We start from the raw sequence: 20234 nt of genomic DNA, 5'->3' as shown, positions 1-20234 counted from the left end.
ACTATGCGACTGATCAACAAAACCGGGAGTTGGTTCTTTGAAAGAATTAATAAGATGAAACATTAGCCAGCCTTATTAAAAAGAAGAGAGAAAAGACTCAAATTAATAAAATCATGAATGACAAAGGGGAGATCACTACCAACACCAAGGAAATACAAACGATTTTAAAAACTTATTATGGGCAGCCATACGCCATTAAATTAGGCAATCTAGAAGAAATGGACAGATTTCTGGAAAACCACGAACTACCAAAACTGGAACAGGAAGAAATAGAAAACCTGAACAGGCCGATAACCAGGGAGGAAATTGAAGCAGTCATCAAAACCCTCCAAAGACACAAAAGTCCAGGGCCAGATGGCTTCCCTGGAGAATTCTATGAAACGCTTAATGAAGAAACCGTACCTATTCTACTACAGCTGTTTAAAAGATGGAAAGAGATGGAGTACTTCCAAACTTCTTCTATGAGGCCAGCATCACCTTAATTCCAAAACCCAACAAAGACCCCACCCAGAAGGAGAATTAGAGACCAATATCCCTAATGAACATGGATGCAAAAATTCTCAACAGGATACTAGCCAATAGAAGCCAACAATATATTAAGAAGATGATTCAAAATGACCAAGTGGGATTTATACCCGGGATGCAATGCTGGTTCAACACACGTAAACAATCAATGTGACTAACCATATCAGCAAGAGAAAAAAAGAAGAACCATCTGACCCTCTCAATAGAGGCAGAGAAAGCATTTGACAAAATACAGCATCCGTTCCTGATCAAAACTCTTCAGAGTGTAGGGAGAGAGGGAATATTCTTCAGCATCTTAAAAGCCATCTACGAGAAGCCCACAGCAGCTTTCCCAATGGGGAAGCACTGGGAGCCTTTCCCCTAAGATCAGGAAGAGGACAGGGATGTCCACTCTCACCACTGCTATTCAACATAGCACTAGAAGTCCTAGCCTCAGCCATCAGGCAACAAAAAGGAATAAAAGGCGTTCCAATTGGCAAAGAAAAATTCAAACTCTCCCTCTTCACAGATGACATGATACTTTACATAGAAAACCCAAAAGAGTCCACCCAAGATTGCTAGAACTCATACAGCAATTTGGCAGTGTGGCAGGATACAAAATCAATGCCCAGAAGTCAGTGGCATTTCTGTACACTAACAACGAGACTGAAGAAAGAGAAATTGAGGAGTCAATCCCATTTACAATTGCACCCAAAAGCATAAGATACCTAGGAATCAACCTAACCAAAGAGGTAAAGGATCTATACCCTAAAAACTACAGAACGCTTCTGAAAGAAATGGAGGAAGATACAAAGAGATGGAAAAATATTCCATGCTCATGGATTGGAAGAATTAATATTGTGAAAATGCCAATGCTACCCAGGGCAATTTACACGTTCAATGCAATCCCTATCAAAATACCATGGACTTTCTTCAGAGAGTTGCTACAAATCATCTTAAGATTTGTGTGGAATCAGAAAAGACTTCGAATACCCAGGGATTTATTGAAAAAGAAAACCATAGCTGGGGGCATCACAATGCCAGATTTCAGGTTGTACTACAAAGCTGTGGTCATCAAGACACTGTGGTCCTGGCACAAAAACAGACACATAGATCAATGGAACAAAAGAGAAAATCCAGAAGTGGACCCTCAACTTTATGGTCAACTAACATTCAACAAAGCAGGAAAGACTACCCACTGGAAAAAAGACAGTCTCTTCAATAAATGGTGCTGGGAACACTGGACTTCCATAGGCAGAAGAATGAAACTGGATCATTCTCTTACATCATACACAAAGATAAACTCAAAATGGATGAAAGATCTAAATGAGAGACAAGATTCCATCAAAATCCTAGAGGAGAACACAGGCAACACCCTTTTTGAACTTGGCCACAGTAACTTCTTGCAAGATACATCCATGAAGGCAAGGGAAAGAGAAGCAAAAATGAACTGTTGGGACTTCATCAAGATAAGAAGCTTCTGCACAGCAAAACTGAAAGACAACCTGCAGAACGGGAGAAGATATTTGCAAATGATACACCAGATAAAGGGCTAGTATCCAAGATCTATAAAGAACTTATTAAACTCAAAAGAAAAGAAACAACACATCCAATCAAGAAATGAGCAAAAGACATGAACAGAAATCTCACAGAGGAAGACATAGACCTGCCCACCAAGCACATGAGAAAATGCTCCACATCACTGGCCATCAGGGAAATACAAATCAAAACCACCATGAGATCCCACCTCACACCAGTGAGAATGGAGAACATTAACAAGGCAGGAAACAACAATTTTTTGTCTGCTTTTTATTGAAAAAAAGACCATGATTCTTTGGGAGGTGATACAAGATTGCTTTCCAGTCAGATCATAATTTCCACGATTTCTGTAATAACTATAAATTTGAAAGTTTCTCACTCTCCCCACCCCAATTCACTTTTGGCACCTGTGTGTGAAATGTCACTTCCAAAAAATGGGGGAAAATATGCTGAATACTGGGTTTTCATCACATAGTACTCCTTTCCTGAGGAAAAATTTTCTGGTTGCTAAATTGAGAATATTGATACAAGAATGCTTAACAATATCTCATCAGTAAAAGCCTTTTTCTAACCAACTCAATGGCTGTCTCAGAAGAAAATTACATAGAAATGGCATCCAATTCTCAGAGGTAAAAAGGCAATGGCTTATCTTATCCTTTTCCACTTCTCCTAATTTTACATTTAGAATTAGAGCAAATCTATGAGAGGTAGTAGAAGGTCTGGCACAGGCTCTGGCTTCATGATTTGAAAATACAATTTCAACTCATCACATTCTTCAGAAGAACTCATTATACTTAAAGGAAGCACACAAAGAGGGTCTCTTCACCTCTGCATGCAGAGGTTGACCAGAAGGACATACATTGGTTACCAACAGAGAAGGATGGGCCTGGAGGTGTCTGAATTGCCTCAGGTAACGCAGGGCCCGGAGATGCACATCTGTGCCTGGCATGTGCTGTCTTAGCAATTGCAGAAGTTTCATAAGGGACGGAAATTCTGGGAACTGACAAAAGTCTTCCCCATAATAATCCAGCCATATTTCCAGCATGCAGGAGATGGCCCTGGGGAGGGACAGGCGGGCACAGGCGTCAGAAGACAGGGCTCTGTCACATGCAGGTGTCCCGGGGAAGCCCTGCAGGACACGGGGCCCCGGCCTCCCGCGCGGGGTGTCAAAGGCCAGTCCTGCTCCTCGTGCCCCTGCCACCTGGCGGTCCTGCCTGCCACAGGCCTGCTCCCCGAGGAGGGGCTGGCACACAGCCTCTGTGTGGGGAGCCCAGGCCCAGCGGGGTGACCATCAGCGTCTCTCCTGGGGAAGCGGGGCTCCCTCCTCAGCCTGGTCCCTGTCCACCTGCCCCTTGAGTCCACTGGCAGGTGTCCGGGGACTGGGGGGGGCGGGGCGTCTGGCCTGTCATTGCCCTCACTGCACACACTGTCGCTCTGGGAAGCTCCAAGGCAGGAGGGCTCGGGCTCTGTGTCCTGCCAGGCCTTGCCAGGAGCCGCCCAGGACCGCCACCTTCCCTCCTGTGGCTCTGGGCTGCCTCCCTCCAGAGGGGCCCCTGGGGGTGTCCTTCCACTGACTCTAATATCCCATCTCCCACAGGGCGAGGGCCGCCTGGTCCGGGAGCCCTCACCGGCCGTCCTGAGCACCTGCTGTGCCCCCGGGTGCAGGTGCCACCAGATTGGGGAGTGCGATGCTCCCCACCCCCTCTGCTCTGGGTCCCAGGTGTGGGGCAGAGAGAGGGTTGGGGGGATGGAGAAGGTCTCCCTAAGGGGTCCCAGTGCCTCCCACCAAGCCCGCACCCCATCCACCGCTCTCCTTCGCTCTTTTCCCGAAGGGGCCTTAGACCTTTACCCTGTCACGGGAATTGCCGATGTGTGGGGTGAGGGTGCAGCCCACCCCGCCCCACAGCCCCCTCGCTGCCCTCCTGGAGAGGGAAGGCCCTCCTGCAGGAGCCGGAGTCACTCACAGTTTCCAGCGCTGCAGGACCACGTCATTATTACCCCATGCATCTACGATGCACCCATTCCTAGAGGAGAGCGGGGGCATCCCATGAATTGTCCTGTGGACACGACCTCTCATCATGGGGGCTGTAACCCTCTGACCCCGACTAGGCCAGAGCCCCGGGGGCCGTCAGCTCTGTGCGTGGGGCCACGCGCAGCTCCCAGAGAAGTGCCCGCACCTGCTGGGGCCTCCTGAAGGCTTGAGCATGAAAGGGCTCTGGCCAGGCACTTGGCCCATATCCTAGTGGGCTTGGGGGGTCCCGGGGTCCCCCAGTCTGGCTGCCCCAGGACACAGACCCCCAATGGACTCTCAAACCTCCCTTTCAATGGGGAAACAGGCCGCTCAGGACCCTGGTGATGGGGGGGGGTGGGGAGGAGGAGGCACAGGCCTGGTCGGGGGAGGAGGACGGCTGCTGAGCACAGGCACAGCCCCTCTGGCCGACCCGCCACAGGCCAAGCCCCGGGGCTGCCCTCCAGGACCCCGCTAGGCCCTGGGGGACCCTGCTCCAGGCGGGGGAGCAGCCCGAGGCCGGGAAGCTCACACCATCCCCAGCCTCCCCAGCAGCAGGTGGCCCAGCCCTGGGCTGCGGAGGGGCAGGTGCTCACTCGGTGAACAGCAGGTCCAGCACCTCGTGCGTGGTGGCGAATGTACGATAATCCTCCAAAAAGCTAAAGACGTAGATGACGTCCCTGTGCTGCAAGGCGAGCAGCAGTTGTCGGACTTTGTGCTCCAGCAGCTCCGTCCGGCTGAGCTTCTTCGGGGCGATCCGATGCCCCTTCCTGGCCAAGGCCCCTGTACCCTGAGGTGGGACAGAGGGGACGTGCAGCCTGCAGGGAGCCGCCAGGAGGCCTGGGATCCCGCCCCGGCAGGCCCTGCGCTGGGGCCCCGTGGGCTTGAGGAGCTGGGGCTCCCTCTCCCGCTCAAGCTCCCTGCCTGTCTCTTACACAAACAGGACCAACTATGCAATAAAGAAACAATCTCAGAGGATAAATGTTCAAAATATTTGGATCAGTACAAGGACCTCAAGAGACACAGACAGAGAGACCGAGAGAGGCAGCCACACAGACAGAGGGAGAAGCAGCCCGTGCAGGGAGCCCAGGCGGGGCTCGATCCCGGGCCTCGGAGATCAGGCCTGGGGGAAGGCAGGCGCTAACCCCTGAGCGACCAGGCCTCCCCTGAGGGCTCTATTCTGATGTTCCCACACATCTATGTGCAGGGACTCTGCATCTGGCCCAGGCAGGGGCAGGGCCATGGGGGCAGGTGTGGGGAGGGGGGGATCCAGACTCATGTGGGAGCAGGAGTGTCGGGGGGCCCAGGGGGTAGCAGGCTGGCTTCTGGGACCCGGGGTCCTTCCTGCCCCATCGGGGCCCGGGTGTCGGGGGGCCCAGCCCCTGCACTCACCCTGAGCCCGCGCTGGCCTCTGGTAGCTGCGCAGGGCACCTCCCTGCTCCTGGAGGCGTTGGGGCAGACGACCCCTTCCTCCCGCTCGCGCCCCACATCCCGGGTAGAGCTCTGTGGAGACAGTGCCCGGCAGCCAGGCAGGAGGCCTCAGCGCCTGGTCTGGCCCCCTCGGCTGGGCCGCACCCCCAGCTGCCTCCACCCAGACACCCCACAGTGCAGGCGGCACCCACCACCCCCGGGGACAGCAAAGGGATGCGGATGCAGGGCCTCGGGGTGATTCCGGGGCGGGTAGAGGACCTCAGGAACCCTGTTTCCCCCCTGCCCACCTTGACATCAGGGTGACCCTGAAGGGATCCCCGGGGAATGTGCCGCCCTGCAGTGTCCCCCAGCCTGCATGGGACCTGCCCACACATCCCTGGTTCCCTGAAACTGAGGAGGAGGGGATGAGGCTCCCAGGATGGTGGCACCGGGGGCCTGGCCTGGCCTGCGCTGTGTTACCTGACGGCGCCTCCTGATCATCGCCCTGACGCCTTGGTATCTATGCTGGAGCCAATGCCTACAGCATTGGAACAAGCCGCACCCCTGGGGTTCCTGGGAGCCAGAGCCCCCAGAGGTGGGCCGGCAGCAAGAGAGCATCCTCCAGTAGCAGATGTCTCCAGCCAAGTGAGCCTGAGCTGGGGCTGCACTGGATGCAGGTGCCTGGTTTGGGGGGTTCCAAGTTCTGTTGGGCTCTGTGACACGGAAGTGAACTCACTTCCTGGGACCCCCGCCCTGACCCACTCCTGGAGGAAGCTGCAGGGGCAGTGCTCGTGCTGCCAACGCTTCCCCCCTCCCTGCAGGCAATGGCCTGTGCACACAGGGACACGACCGCAGCCCTGTCCACAGGCCCCAGGGAAGGACTGTGTGCAACCAGGACCCCAGCCTGGACACACGCCTGGGTTCAGACACGACTGTCCAGTCTTCCCCACTTTGACCCCAGAGAAGCCGTTGTACCCGTCGGGGATGGTCAGCGTCTGGCCTGTGGGACAGGGAGTATCCTAGCGGGTGCTTCCCCCAGACGTCCCCAGGCCACTGTGGCCTCATATCTATGACCTTGGAGGCGGGTGTCACCTGCAGGACATACCTCCACCCACACATTCTTCCTTCATGTGTACATGCGTCCAGGTCCAAGAGGTCCTGTGTGCACACATGTGGGCACTGGTACCCTCATTCTGGAGGTCCAGAAGATGACAGTCCCCCCGGGCAGGGATGGGCAACAGCTTCCCAGGATCCTAGGCTCCTGAATCCAAGGTAAACCCTGCAGAAGGTTTCGTCTGGACTCCTGTTGTGATTCTGAGTCTGGGGTTATGGATTTGCTCCCGAATGGGACCCTCTGTGCCCTGTGACCCTGGGTCAGGTGTTCAAAACTGCAGCTATTTCAGAAAACCGATCTTTTCCTCACCCTTCAATTCATGAGTTACACATCCAAGAAGACTGACTCCACACACATTTTTCCAAATTAAATGATATCTATGTTGACACGCATGTTCACTATCTCATGTGCTATTTAGAAGAGTCCAGAAGGGGGTGGTTGTCCTATGTCTTCTGGAATGCTTGCTTTCACAGAACTGAAGCTCCAGTGCAGCTCGTGTGTGCTGACTGTGTCACAGCGATGGGGAAGGCTATGGGCCATGGGGCAAGCGCTCAGGAGGACAAAGGATCAGGCTCTGGGCCAGGCCACATGCAGACATGTTCATGACCAGGTTAATGGAGGACATTGTGGTGTTTGTCCAAACGGGGGCTCCTTTGTTTCCTTTTTCTCTTCTCTTGGACATGGAGCTATTCACCAGGAAGCAGCAGCCTTGCAGGCAGGACTTTCTAGGAGAGAGAGGAGTCAACATGCCTGTGCCAATGTCATTTTTGCTGGATTTATTCACAGGCTAAGTCATTTGAAAACACAAGACAGTTATGTTTAAAAACTACCATGTACTGGGCCAAGACAGTCCTGCCTTAGTAGTTTCTGTGAAATCAGGTGCAGAGCGGCAGGAAAGTCATCTCATCTCCTATTATGTGAAAGTCAATATGTGCATTGTGAGGAATGAGAAATTTCTAGGTGTAGGATGGAGAGATGATGGAGGAGAGATGGATGACAGGGAGGCTCTTCAGCGATAGATGGACACACCCTCGATGGAGAAATAGATAGGGAGTAACATTGCTCTTGAGAGCTACTCCTCAGCCCTCCTTCCCTGCTTGGAAGGTCCTGGCCAGGGGTGAAGCAGGAGGACCCATTACTCGCAGGGCAATATTATCAGAAACTTCCTGGCACTTACAGGGTCTCAACCTGATCTACTCTTTTCCAAACCAATATTGACCTCCCAGTAGGGCCCCCAGGCTTCCAATGAAAGCCATGGTTTCCCCAGGTGCAGAGGCTGCACAGGGGATGAGCAAGGACTGCGGAGCGTTGGAAGCACAGCACAGGAAGGATTTTTCACCTTTCCTCAGCAGGCAGTGTCCAGCTGTGGCAACATTAGAGTTGCAAGGTGGGAACCACGTCCCCAGACCTTCTGTCAATACTCATCGTGCCTCTGCAGCTCTAGCAAATGCACACGCTGCAGCCCAAAGTGTGGAGCTGCACACCTGCCAGCCTGAGCAGCTGCACAAAGTGGGGTCCTTTGGAAGCCTAGGAACAACTTGGGCTGGCCAGCGTCGCCCTCTGCTGGTCTGAGCTCACGGTGCAAGGCTCCTGTTGTGACCTCCCCTATGGAATGGGAACAGGTGGGTGGACTTGCTCAGGTGTGGGTAGCACAGGTGGGAGAAGGTCATCCAGGAGGTGCTGGCCACAGCGTACAGGGAGCTGAATGGATGATTATGGGGGATTTCATAATGTGAGCGTGTGTGTGTGTGTGTGTGTGTGTGTGTGTCTGAATGCAGATGTTAATCCAGCAGAGGTTTGGATACCGAAATTTGCACAGATTGACTTGCATATGTGGATTTTTCTGTGGCTTTTTCCTTCATCATTCATGTGTCCTGCCCTATTGCCATTTCACTTAAGATTCCTGTCAGTTCAGAACAAATCAAATAAAAGACACTTCATTGGATGTAGTCATTCAAAATCTAACTCCACTTTGTGAATTTAAACCCTTTAATTCCAAAAATACTTGTCAGTCTTCATTCATCTAGAATTCCTGGATCCAGGGCTGTAGAGGATGGTTGGTTTTCCAAAGCAGCTCCAGCCATAATGACTGACACAGGATTTCAGGGCACAGAGGGAACTATTTAGGAGGAGATCCACAGCCCGGGCTGAGTCAAACTCGACTTAGACATGATTGTTGTCGGAGAGAGAAAATTTCAGGAAGAGTGACAGGTCACTCATCACTAGAATTTTCAGGGCAGTTGGGGCTTTGGAGGACAGGGGTGTGGGATGGGCAAGGTCTGCTCTTCCTCCAGGTAGACCCTCTTTCCTGAAACAAACCCCCAACACACGCAGATACTCAAAGAATACACACATCCATACATAAAGGAATGATTATAAATGCTGTCTTAGAAAGTCAAATGGTATTCCACCTGTTTTCATACCTCATTAGATCTCGTTCCAATGTATTTTAACTTTTTGAGGCAAATGACACATATTTATTTTACGTTGTAAAAGAGAAGAGGATACTTTCTCTACATGTGTGTGGATTCCTCAGGATAGGCAAACCACCAGCTATGCCTGAGCATCCTCTATTAAATAAGCAAAGGTAGAGTCATCAGATCCTGCTACATCAGTTAAACAACATTTGAGCAAGAAGCGTATTCTACATCCAATTTGAAAATTCCCAAATAGGATTCGGTGCATTTGACAGAAATTAGGAGGACAGTGGGCAGTTCCAGCTTCCCATAAATGCGTCCGTATCTACTGTTGGATTTGAACTAAGGTATTGTCATCCTCTAACCCTGTTCCTATGCACATCATAAACTCAAAATTGATTCATCACAATACTTGTATTTTCATAATTACTTACTGAATATATTAGGCATTGTGTATGTACCAACTCCCCGAGGAACCTGAGATAATTGATTATTCTTATCGCAAGAATAAATATATTTAAAAATTCAGTGAGGTCAACTGTGTAAAACACTGGCAAATTACAATTGCAATGAAATAAGATAGTGAAGGGGCAAGATTGTCGAAAACTGGGGACCTCCGCTCAGCTGGATCCTTGATGGTAGGTAGATGCTATCCGATCATTGTGAAGAGCTAGGAATCCCACCTGACGTTTAATAAAAGAATTGCTGGAGCAATTCAGTAGAAAAGCGACCACCCTCTGCAAGGTGGGAGATGCGAGACGTGAATCCAAAGTGATATATCAGAAGGTGAATGGCAGGGCGGGCAGTTTACACACCCCAGAATCGGGAAAGGGAAGGGCCACAGAGCCCACATTGCAATCTGCCTTGGCAATCTGATCCGGTGAGACACAACCTTGCCTGAAATGAGCTCAGGTGGTGAAATGGGCAGACACTACTTTGGACACAGTGTCTCAGAATTCTCAGAGTCCCAAAAAGAATGGGGGTGCCCACGGGGGTGGAGTTCCCAAGCCTTGGGGTGTGGACACTGGTCATGGCCAACAAGAGTGCGAGGGGAATCTCAGCTCAGTTGGCCCTAAAACTGGAACCACTTTGCCTAATCGGCTGACCACTCTCCACATGGGAATCCTGCAAAGGACAGGGAAGTGGGGACCCTGCCCCTTCCCCTGGGAGAGGCAGAGAGTGTAGGTGCACCCCCGGGGGACAGCTCTCAGTGCAGAGACCCTGGAAGGAACAGTAACAGGGCAACCCTCTCTCTTCTCTGGCAGACTGGTCTGGGCGCCCACCACAGGCGTCTGCAGCATCTGGCACACCCCAGTGACTCCTGCTTGGCCCTGAGTGCTTACTGAAGAGCGGGACCCTGATCTTTCTTCTCTGAGGCTGGAGATCAGATTCCAGCCATTTCGTGTTGGTCTCCTAAAGAGGCACAGAGGGCTTTCAAGGAACAAAGCCACACAGGAAAACCAGAAAGAGCTCACAGTGAGCCCAGCCCCGAGGCAAGGGGACGTGTAAGCCGGACCAGGAACAGACCCTGAGCATCAGTGCAGCAGGCCCCTCCCCCGGGAGATCAGCTCCCAAGATGCCATGAACACCATGTGTATGGACATCAAAGGGCTGCGTATTCCAGGTGTGGGACAACACAGTATAGAGAATGTGACTGTTCATCTAATGATTCCTATATCTGCAGTTTAAACTTCTATGATGCTTTTTTGTCTTTTTCCCCTTTTCCACTGGTTTCGTGTTTTCTCAACTCTTCGATTTTAAGACATTTGGTAACTTCAATTTTTTACACTCATATTTTATAGATACATTCTTTATGTTTGGCTTCTTGTCACTGGAATGAATTTTATTGTTCTCCATATACAAGTTTTGCTTCTTGACAATTTGAGATTTAGTGTCTCAGGCTCATGGTATATCCATAACCTATGCCAGCTTGTCCAGATAACTCTGTCTTCCTCCATATCTGGATGAGACTGGATTTTCCATTGGGAAGATAGATTTGGTCTGCTTTGCTTTGGTTTGGTGTTTTGATGGCAGGGAAGCAAAAGACACGTGAGGTGACTAGAGGGGAGAGCACAGGCCTGCCCAGGACTTCTTCTGCTAGTCTTTCTCCCTGGTCTCCCTGGGCACATGGACCAAATTCCCTCCAAGCACATGAAGTACCAGTTCTGCTGGAGAGCCCAGCCTGAAGGCCCTTTGCTCAAGCCTGCCTGCCTCCTCACCCCTGTGCCCTATATACCTGCAGGTCCAAGAATCCTTAGGCTACTTCACTATCTCCAATCCCGACATTCCCTGTGAGGATCGGCCTTCCTACCCTTGGACCTCTGGGATCCTCATATTTCTGTTGTGGCATGCATCCCTTGAGTGCCCAGGAAGCTGCATTTTCCTCAGAAGCCATGAGGTAGCAATAGGGCAGCTTTCATGGAATGAGACAGGGGACTGAGGCTCCAGGGATCAGACTCTGACCCGGGTCACATAATGATTGCATGAATGGGAGTTACTTAGGGCTTGAGGGTGGGAGAAGGATCCCACACCATGGCTTCTCTACTGCCCTCTGAATTTAAAAACCTAGTGTGCACATCGAGGAGCTCCTCTACCCTCCATATGCACAGAGAGAGGGAACACCCTTGAACAGGAGCTCTGGAGTGAGGAAAGAGCAGTCAGTTGTTTTTCCTAAAAAAGAAATCCTCATGACACAACCATGGATGTGCTTTGGTTTGGTTTCGTTTGGGTTGGTTTGGTTTTGCTGAGTTTCATTTGGTTTGGTATCACATGGTGTTGTATTGTTTCCATTGGCCCACTTCAGAGATATGCCTGAGAACGAGGGACAGAGAGAGAAAGAGAGACAGTCAGAGGGAAGTACCCAGTCCTGGGTCTCGTGCTATTTGGACCATTACATGCCCACTAGTCAAACATTGCCTTGTTAGGAAATCATCTGGAGGGAGATAAATCTCCATGCTCAGGCCTCTGAAAGGAGGCATCATGATCCAACATTGAAGTGGGTTTCAGGATATATAAAGAATGAAACGGTCAACTCATCCCATTACAGACCACGTGTGACCGAGGCCCCATGCGGAGCACATGGCACCCACACTGGATGCTCAGGGATCCACGTTGCCTGGGTAGTACTTCATGCAGAACACTGGGTGTGCATGAGACCCTCAATGTCTACGTATCCCCTGAACCTATCAAGCTGCTGTTTCCTCTCAAGTAATTATGGCTGGAGGAATTAATATAACTATGGAGAGGTTCAGAAATGCTGAGCAATAAAAACCCCACAAAACAAGATCAAAAGAATGACATGCACACTATTCATTTGTGCTAATATTTTATTAACAGAAAAACACTACACACAATTCTAAATTAACACTAAAGAATAAACGTACTGCCTGGGTTAAATATCGACAATCACAGTTTCGGCAAAGCTACCACCACTGAGTCAAGAAAAGCTCATCTCAGGAGAAAACACAGTGTCCATTTGCAGGGCCCACAGCGGCTGTTCAAAGCTGAAAACCCAAATGCAGACATGTGTACGCCAATGAGAGCTTAAAGTCTGAGTTTCTATTTCCATTGGAGTGACAAGTGCTCATTCGAAATTCCCTCCATTTCTAGGAGAATCTATTTGCTGAAGAGAAAATTGACATTCCAGAGGGAAGAGTAGCCTTCTCCACAGCACACGGATTTCCCTAAAGAAAAGTGCATTGTGTGCCTTTGGGGTTCAGTGTCTGTGCACGGCCCCAGGAGCATGAGAGGCAGCAGGCTGTGGACCCGAGAATTCCCATGCAAAGGAGCTGAGCAAGTGCTGATTCCCCACATGAGTCCAGGAGGGGCCACGTCCTCAGGTCCGCAGTCACCACTTAGGGTGCAGTGGGGTGGAGACAATGTCCGATGCCAGGAGCTGGCTCATTCGCTCTCAGTGTCTTCTGAGGATGAGGACACCTGTAGGTCACCATGGAGGACACTCCAGGGGCCACAGACACAGGCTCCAATCGACATGTGGGGGGCAGGAGGGCCCTGAGCAGGGCCTGGCTTCTCGGGAAGAAGGATGAGGGAGCTGCGAGGAACCGGGAGCTCCAGCACCTTCTGTTCAATCTGGTGAAGACCATTCTCAGGGGCTGAGTGGGGGCCCGCGCAGAGGGCGGCCGTGGGGGCTCAGTACACGGCTGCAGCATCTCCAGGTGAGGTGTGGCAGGTGTGGGCTGGGGGCCCTTTCTTGGCCGGAAGGCAGGTGTCTTCCTGGGCTGCAGGGGCCTGGCTGTGCATCCACAGGCACGTCTACTTCCTGGAGGACACAGACTCCCCGAAATCCCCACAGGGGCTTCCACAATGATCCCGGAGGTGTGCTGGCTGGGGCTCCATCACGGTTTCTTTCAGGAGTTCTGGGACCTGTCTAGGGGCATCTGGACACATTTCTTGCCTGGAGTCTGGAGGGGCATTTGGGAATTATTTGCCAATGCGTTGCTGACAGTGGGACGGGTGTTCTCCTCAGGATACTTGGGTGGTGCCTGGGTGTGTCCCAGCCCATGGTCCTGGGAGCCAGCCTGGGGACCCTCGAGGGAGACTCTGCAGGGCCTCTTGGCTCTCTGCTGCACAACCAAGCTATCAGCCCTGACAAAGGGTTGGCGACCCGGCTGAGGGGTGTCAGCCATCGGCACATCCTGGGCACCAGGAGGTCCACCAAGTGGGCTGTGGCTAACTTGAGGGCTTCTAAGACGAGAGGTGGAATGGGACCGGAGTCTTATGTCAGGGGGCTGAGTACGTGGTTCCATCGGCAGGGCAGGGTCAGGGATAGAAGGCCTCCTGGTGGTGTAGACGAGCATCGGCATGTGTGGACGCTGTGGGAAAAGAGAACACACGGGACTCCATGAGTTTGGCCCCGGCACCAAGGCAAAATGAACACTCAGGAAAGAAAGAAAGAAACCAACAAATGCCCACGACCTTAGTAACCACCCCCTCCCCCGGAACAGGGAAAGAAAGAGTTGGGATCTGTTGACCTAGGAGTAGGGAATCTGGCTCCAGGACTCGTCCAAACAAGGCCTGACAGGATGCTGTTGATGCCCTTGAGACATGGGGGGGACACGCAAAGTCCTGCCTCACAGCGATGCTTCCTCCATTGGACCAGCGCTTCCATCCTCTCTGCTCATGAGGCGATAGGAGTCCTGCAGCTGGAGAGTCATGGTGGGAGCTCCTGAGTGGGGATGGGCAGTGTGGGATGATGTGTCACAAAGGACAGCGGCCTGTTCTTCTCTGAGGTTGGTATGTGCTCCAGGAGTGCCCGCCAATGACCTTCACACGTCAAACAGCCAGTGTTCGCACAAATACCAGGCATAAGGCAACATCATGGGCACCAAGGGAAAAAAGTGTGCAAATCCACGCTGCTCAACTGCCACTGGTCAGAGAGGAAGTGGAGCCCCGCCTCCCCCAGGAGGCCCATGGAGCCCAGCGAGTCCAGAAGGGCACAGCCCGGGATGCAGCGCACACTCACCCTCACATAGTCACAAGATTCCGTGTCTTCCTTCCAGGTGCGCTTCTGCCCCTCCTGGGGTCACCTGGGGAACCTGTGGAGCAGGCCTTTCCTCTGCTCGGCTTCTTGCCTGCACCAGAAATCAAGGCATGGAAAGGAGAAGGAACTCCCTTCCCTGGCTTCCAGCCGGACACCTGCTCGGGGCTTGGGCCAACCTGGTCCTTTCCCTCCGCAGCAACTCTACGCCCACCTCTGCCCCTCATCCCTAACTATCGGGAGCTGAACAGGTCGTCCAGGCAGTTTCTTACATTCAGAATCTGAAAGGGTCTGCCTTGGCATGTGCCAAGCTCCATACATTCACTGGTGCAGGGACACTTGTCCAGCCACAAACCCCACACCAAATCAGCAGGGACAGCTCCATCACCCAAATGTGGACCCTGTTAGTCTGGGAGCTCCTCTGCCTGCCTCGCCCAGCCTGGCTCTGCCCGCAGCCGCCCTGCACACTGTGCATGCACACGTACTCGGGGTCTGTCATATAGCCTTGGTGTTCGGGTCACCAGCCCCATTCCTCACCTTCATCTCCCTGCCTTCTCCCTCTCAGCCTGGTTCAACAGCCCAGCCTGGTGCCGCTGGTCCTGCTGACTCCCCGGCTCCACATTCTCCTTCAGCCTCCTGGAGCCCAAGGCCAGGGGAAGGAGGGTTGCGTCCCAGTGTGTTACGGGGCATCTGGTGCTTGATGCCTTGTGTCCAAGGTCCCGCGGTCTTGGACAGGTAAAATGAGGCATATAAACACTGGATTTAAGATATACACTCTTGTAGGAAAGGGAGTTTCAAAGGAATGTTTCCCAAAAGAATGTTTCCCAGTGAGAGAATTCCTGTTGTGGTGGACCTGGGTCACACCAAGGCAGAAACTGGTATTCATCAAAACATTCACAATCTTTGTAGACTGGAATATAGTCCAGAGAGATAGAAGTGTAGAAGCCAAGCAATGGATGCCATATTCCCAAATAATTGGTTTCAGCTACAAACATTCTGCTGGTGAGGAGAACGAGTTCCTATGTGATACCTGAGCTCCTTTGGGAAAGTGATCTTCCCTGTCCTAGAGCACTAACGTCTAACACTCCTTGGCTCGCTTGGGGTTACTCAAAGGAAAGGACATTCAAAAAGGTTTCCTCTGAACATAGAAACTCTGAACAAATTCTGTTGAGAAAGGTGCAGGGACAGTTAAGGAGGTTGAGAATAATCTGAAAGTTGCCTGTTGTGGGAGGCAAGAATGGGAGCTGGGCTGACCTGAATGGTCTCCGTCAGGGAGGGACCACACCCAAATCCTGTAATCCAATCTAGCAATTAGAGTGGATGAGAGGACTTTGTGCCTTATCCCAGGGCCCAAAAGCCATAAAAGGTGGAGGTGAGGTTCACTATCTGACATTTGGAAACTGGCACAGTGAGAGGAGCATCCCTTTGCGACCCGAAGCTCCTGGTTGAATGTATCTTGTGGACACTGTTTCTGCAGACATGGAGGCTGCCCACCTCCACCCCTCAGAGGAGCCTCAGTTCAGCGCCTCTCCCAAACCCCAGTCATGCTGGTCAAGAGAGGCGGTGCTGAAGTCCACGGAGGACCCTCTGTGCCCGAGACGACATCCCCTGCATCAAAGACTCTCTCCTCCCCGACTGACCCGTTGGCTCCCGCATCAGCAGGGCTGCCTCCCACCAAGACGCCTCTGAGTTGGAAGAGCCTTTCCCAGGTGGGAGCCGGGCTTCAGAACATGGGCAACACTTGCTATGTGAATGCGACCCTACAGTGTCTGACCTACACAGAGCCCCTCGCCAGCTACATGCTGTCCCAGCAGCACGGGACCACCTGTAGGAGGCAGACATCCTGCATGCTGTGTACCCTGCAGGCTCACCTGACGCGGGTTCTCTGCCATCCTGGACGTGTGCTCCGGCCCCTGCCACTCCTGCTCGCCGCCTTCCACAGACACAAGCAGGAAGATGCCCATGAGTATCTCATGTTCATTCTGGATGCAATGCAGCAAGCATGCTTGCCTGAGGACAAGCTCTCAGACCCTGAGTGTCCTCAGGACAGCACCCTCATCCAGCAACTCTTTGGGGGGTACTGGAGGTCTCAAATCCAGTGTCTCCACTGCCAAGGCATTTCGAGCACTCTGGAACCTTACCTGGACATCAGCCTGGACATCGGGGCTGCTCACAGCGTCAGCCAAGCTTTGGAGCAGTTGATGAAGCCCGAACTGCTGGAAGGTGAAAATGCCTACCATTGTAGTAAGTGTCTGGAGAAGGTGCCTGCGTCCAAGGTGTTGACTTTGCACACTTCCCCGAAGGTCCTCATCCTGGTCTTGAGACGATTCTCAGACTTGACAGGCAACAAAATGACTAAGGAGGTGCAATATCCTGAGCGCCTTGACATGCAACACTGCCTGTCTGAGCAGAGGGCAGGACCCTTGGTTTATGTGCTCTATGCCGTGCTGGTGCACGCTGGGAGGAGTTGCCACAGCGGACATTACTTCTGTTTCGTAAAGGCAGGAAATGGCCAGTGGTATAAAATGGATGATGCTAAGGTCAGCGCCTGTGATGTGACTTGCGCGCTGCGCCAACCTGCCTATGTCCTCTTTTATATGCAGAAGACTGATCTGGAGAGAGACCTTGGGAGGGAGTCAGTCGAGGAGGGAGGACTCGCATCTCCCGAGGCAGACCCCACAGTGGTGGGTGAGGCCTCAGGAGAGCCGGCAACGGATCCCTCCGTGAACCTTCCTGAGTTGGAGGAGCGTGGGGAAGAGACCTCAAGGCAACAAATGACATTAGACCAGTGGAGATGCCTCCAGGAACGCAATCGACCTAAGCTTGAACTCAATGTCAGGAGAAGAGAAATTGCTCTTCCTGCAAACGCAGTCATCCTTCACCACTCCAAATACAGACCTGAGATGCCGAAGAATCATCCTCAGCAGACCGTCGACCTGCTCACCACTGCAGCTGGGATGCTCCCACCTCAGGTGGCCGGGGACGTGGCCAAGGTCCCACGTGTGCCAGGGAGAGCCCGACCTACCAAGAGGATGAGCAAGAAGGGACAGAGGTCTGGGGAAGCAGTCCAGGGATGTGTCTCCTAACTTTGGTGCACATGGGCGCACACACCCACACACACAGCGTCACTCACTCCAAACCCGAACACAGACCCATACTGGAAATACTTTGTGTTGTGCGAAGTGTGTGTTCTGTATGTATGGAAGAACCATCTATCTGGTGTGTTCATGGGATATGGCCTTCAACTGAACCTAGAGGACACTGATATTTAAACCTGGGTCTTTGTCATGATCTTATATTGGGATAGTGTGGATTTCATATGGGGTGTATCGAGGAACCTGCCTCTCCTTCAGCCTTGGGGAGAGTGGGGGCCACTTGCAGGTGAGAGGCAGTGAGCAGTCAGGGTTGAGAGTCGATATGATGCTGAGGACCTGGGGTTGAAGTATCTTTGACCCTCTCGTCATGGTCCCCACTTCCCAATGCTTTTCTTCTATTTATATTGAAAGAATATTTGTCTGAACACATGAGTATGTATTGGGTCTTGCTAGCGATGTGTCTTGGTCAATGCTTGGAAATTGTAAGAAGGAAATTAAGTGCTTACTTTTGGGACAATAACTGCATCCAGCCTGATATAACCATAGTGATTATATTATGTTCCATTCACTCTCTCCCACATTAAGACTGAAGAGAAGCAAACTAACAAGGGCTCTTATTCCAAAAGGAAATGCCCAGCCTCCCACTGAATATAACTTTTTACAACTCTTGCTACCATCTGCTCTGTGGCACCTCCTGACCCAGAAGCAGTGGACTCTGGATTTCAGACCAGTTCAAATTCAAATTTGGACCTGGTTTGATACCTTGGAAAACAGTGCCAAGTTCATGAGTCTAGCAAAAGCGTTTTGAGGTCAGGTTATATGTGTTCTGTGTTATCATTGCATTTCTTACAGAAGAGTTTGACAAGTTCATTGTAGAATGGAAATTATTACATGACCAGCAAACGCCTCTGAGTGTGACCGTAGATGTGCAGTTGTAACATCACATCATAATGTTATTTTCACTCTGTATTCAAACTTGGAAATACCACCCTTACTGGAGAGTAAGGGACGATAGGATCTGTGCAGAAGAAATCAAGCTTTTTTGTAGATTTTCATGTAACAAAGACAGATTAGAGATATAAAGTGTCAGGGTTTCTTTCATGTCTGGGAATTGTGTTTCTTTTGACCAATACAGTTTATTGTGTCGTAAAGAGTGAGGAAACCTGTGTGCATGTCTTGCCAAGAGTTCCCTAAGAGGACCTGCAGGTATCCCCGTCCTCTGAAGACTGTCATAGGGAATGAGACAGCTCATGGACTCGGGGACTTGTCCTCCACAGCAGAGGACCCTGAGGAGGTGTCTGTTGGAATGAGGATATGTCTCCACCTGGACTGTTGTGGTGAACCAGCAATTCCTCCGCTGAACTGGATGGAAACGGTCAAGTCCACAACGTGCTGGGTGTCCTGCTTTTGTGCGCCTACACATACACTCCCCCCACTACACAGATGCTGCAGTTTTTCTTTAGGTAAATCTATAGGACTGTCAAAGCGTGCATCCAATCCGGAATGTCAAGTTTGTCTTAGTGAAATCCATTTTCTAACAAATGTAGGGAAATCATCCTGGCAATTTGTAACTTGGTTGTAAACAGAAATTAACAAGTTAATCTGAAATTGTTTTATAAATGTCTGAATTTCTGATTTAGAAAAAGATCCCATTCAGAGTTCTGCAAATTACACCATGTTTTCTCCTAGAAGACATTTTCTGTACTTGTTGATATTATTTCTCTGAAATTGTTATGCAGAATATTGCATCTGCTTTGTTTGTTTTTGCTCTAAAATGTTATTAGGAAGTGGTGTGGTTTTTTATTCTTAATAAAAAATTCCCACATATGATTTGGTGTGCAGGCTTTTTCTCCCCAGTAGTTCAGAACCTTGAAACAGTTGTTTTATTTCCAGGCTGGCTCCTCACAGAGGCTTCTTTGCCTGCTTCCCCTGAGTGGAATTCCACAGCCACCTCTAGGTCACCTGCAGCTCAAATTCATATCCTCCCCCCATGGGAATTTCTCACTCCTACTCACTGGCTCAATATAGGGGAAGCGCCAGCAGCCATTTAAGAGGAAATGCAATGGGACATAGGGACATTATTCTTCAGGGTCTCTTCAATTATGAGAGCTCTGACCAGGAAGATGCTTGTATGAGAAATTAAGGGGGAGGGAGTAGATTGAACCAGAAGCACACCATCTCTGTCCAAGGCTAGCAGAGACCCCGAGGAGGGATGATGGGAGATGGTTGGATAGCACACTGTGGGGACGGTGGAGGCTGGACAGTCAGCATATGGATTCTCTGGTTAGGTGTCTGGACTTCAATGCTCATCCTGTCCAGGTATCCATTAGTCACTCAAGGGGTGTCTCTCTATATCAAGATCTATTAGTCATGAGGACAGACCAAAGAATCTGCAGAGCCTCCCACAGAACAGATTCACGAGTTCTTTTTTTTAAAAGATTTATTTATTAATTAATTAATTAATTCATTCATTCATTTATGATAGACAGAGAGGGGGGCAGAGACACTGGAGGAGGGAGAAGCAGGCTCCATGCCCGGAGCCTGACGTGGGACTCGATCCCGGGATTCCAGGATCATGCCCTGGGCCAAAGGCAGGCGCCAAACCGCTGAGCCACCCAGGGATCCCCAGATTCATGAGTTATTTCCTGGG

General features: G+C 51.2%; 3 protein-coding genes across 4 annotated transcripts in view; 2 read left to right on the top strand and 1 right to left on the bottom strand.

The window, feature by feature from the left end:
• Positions 1–20234, top strand: part of LOC112676069 (uncharacterized) — a 446166-nt gene that overhangs the window by 111102 nt on the left and 314830 nt on the right. The window lies entirely within an intron of this gene.
• The window catches only part of LOC112666841 (ral guanine nucleotide dissociation stimulator-like), a 471056-nt gene that overhangs the window by 139502 nt on the left and 311320 nt on the right, over positions 1–20234 (bottom strand). The window lies entirely within an intron of this gene.
• On the top strand, positions 13479–19369 carry LOC118350998 (ubiquitin carboxyl-terminal hydrolase 17-like protein 6). Its single transcript, XM_035700004.2, has one exon. It carries the CDS (start codon positions 16034–16036, stop codon positions 17573–17575), a length of 1542 nt encoding a protein of 513 aa, XP_035555897.2. The 5' UTR covers positions 13479–16033; the 3' UTR covers positions 17576–19369.

Source organism: Canis lupus, chromosome 16, assembly GCF_003254725.2.
Source record: "Canis lupus dingo isolate Sandy chromosome 16, ASM325472v2, whole genome shotgun sequence".
NCBI classification, from domain to species: Eukaryota; Metazoa; Chordata; class Mammalia; order Carnivora; family Canidae; genus Canis; species Canis lupus.
This window is presented reverse-complemented; position numbering and strand designations above follow the sequence as displayed.

What these genes read in the sequence shown, in the direction of transcription:
- LOC118350998 (XM_035700004.2), top strand. Translation starts at nt 16,034, where the DNA reads ATGCTGGTCAAGAGAGGCGGTGCTGAAGTCCACGGAGGACCCTCTGTG.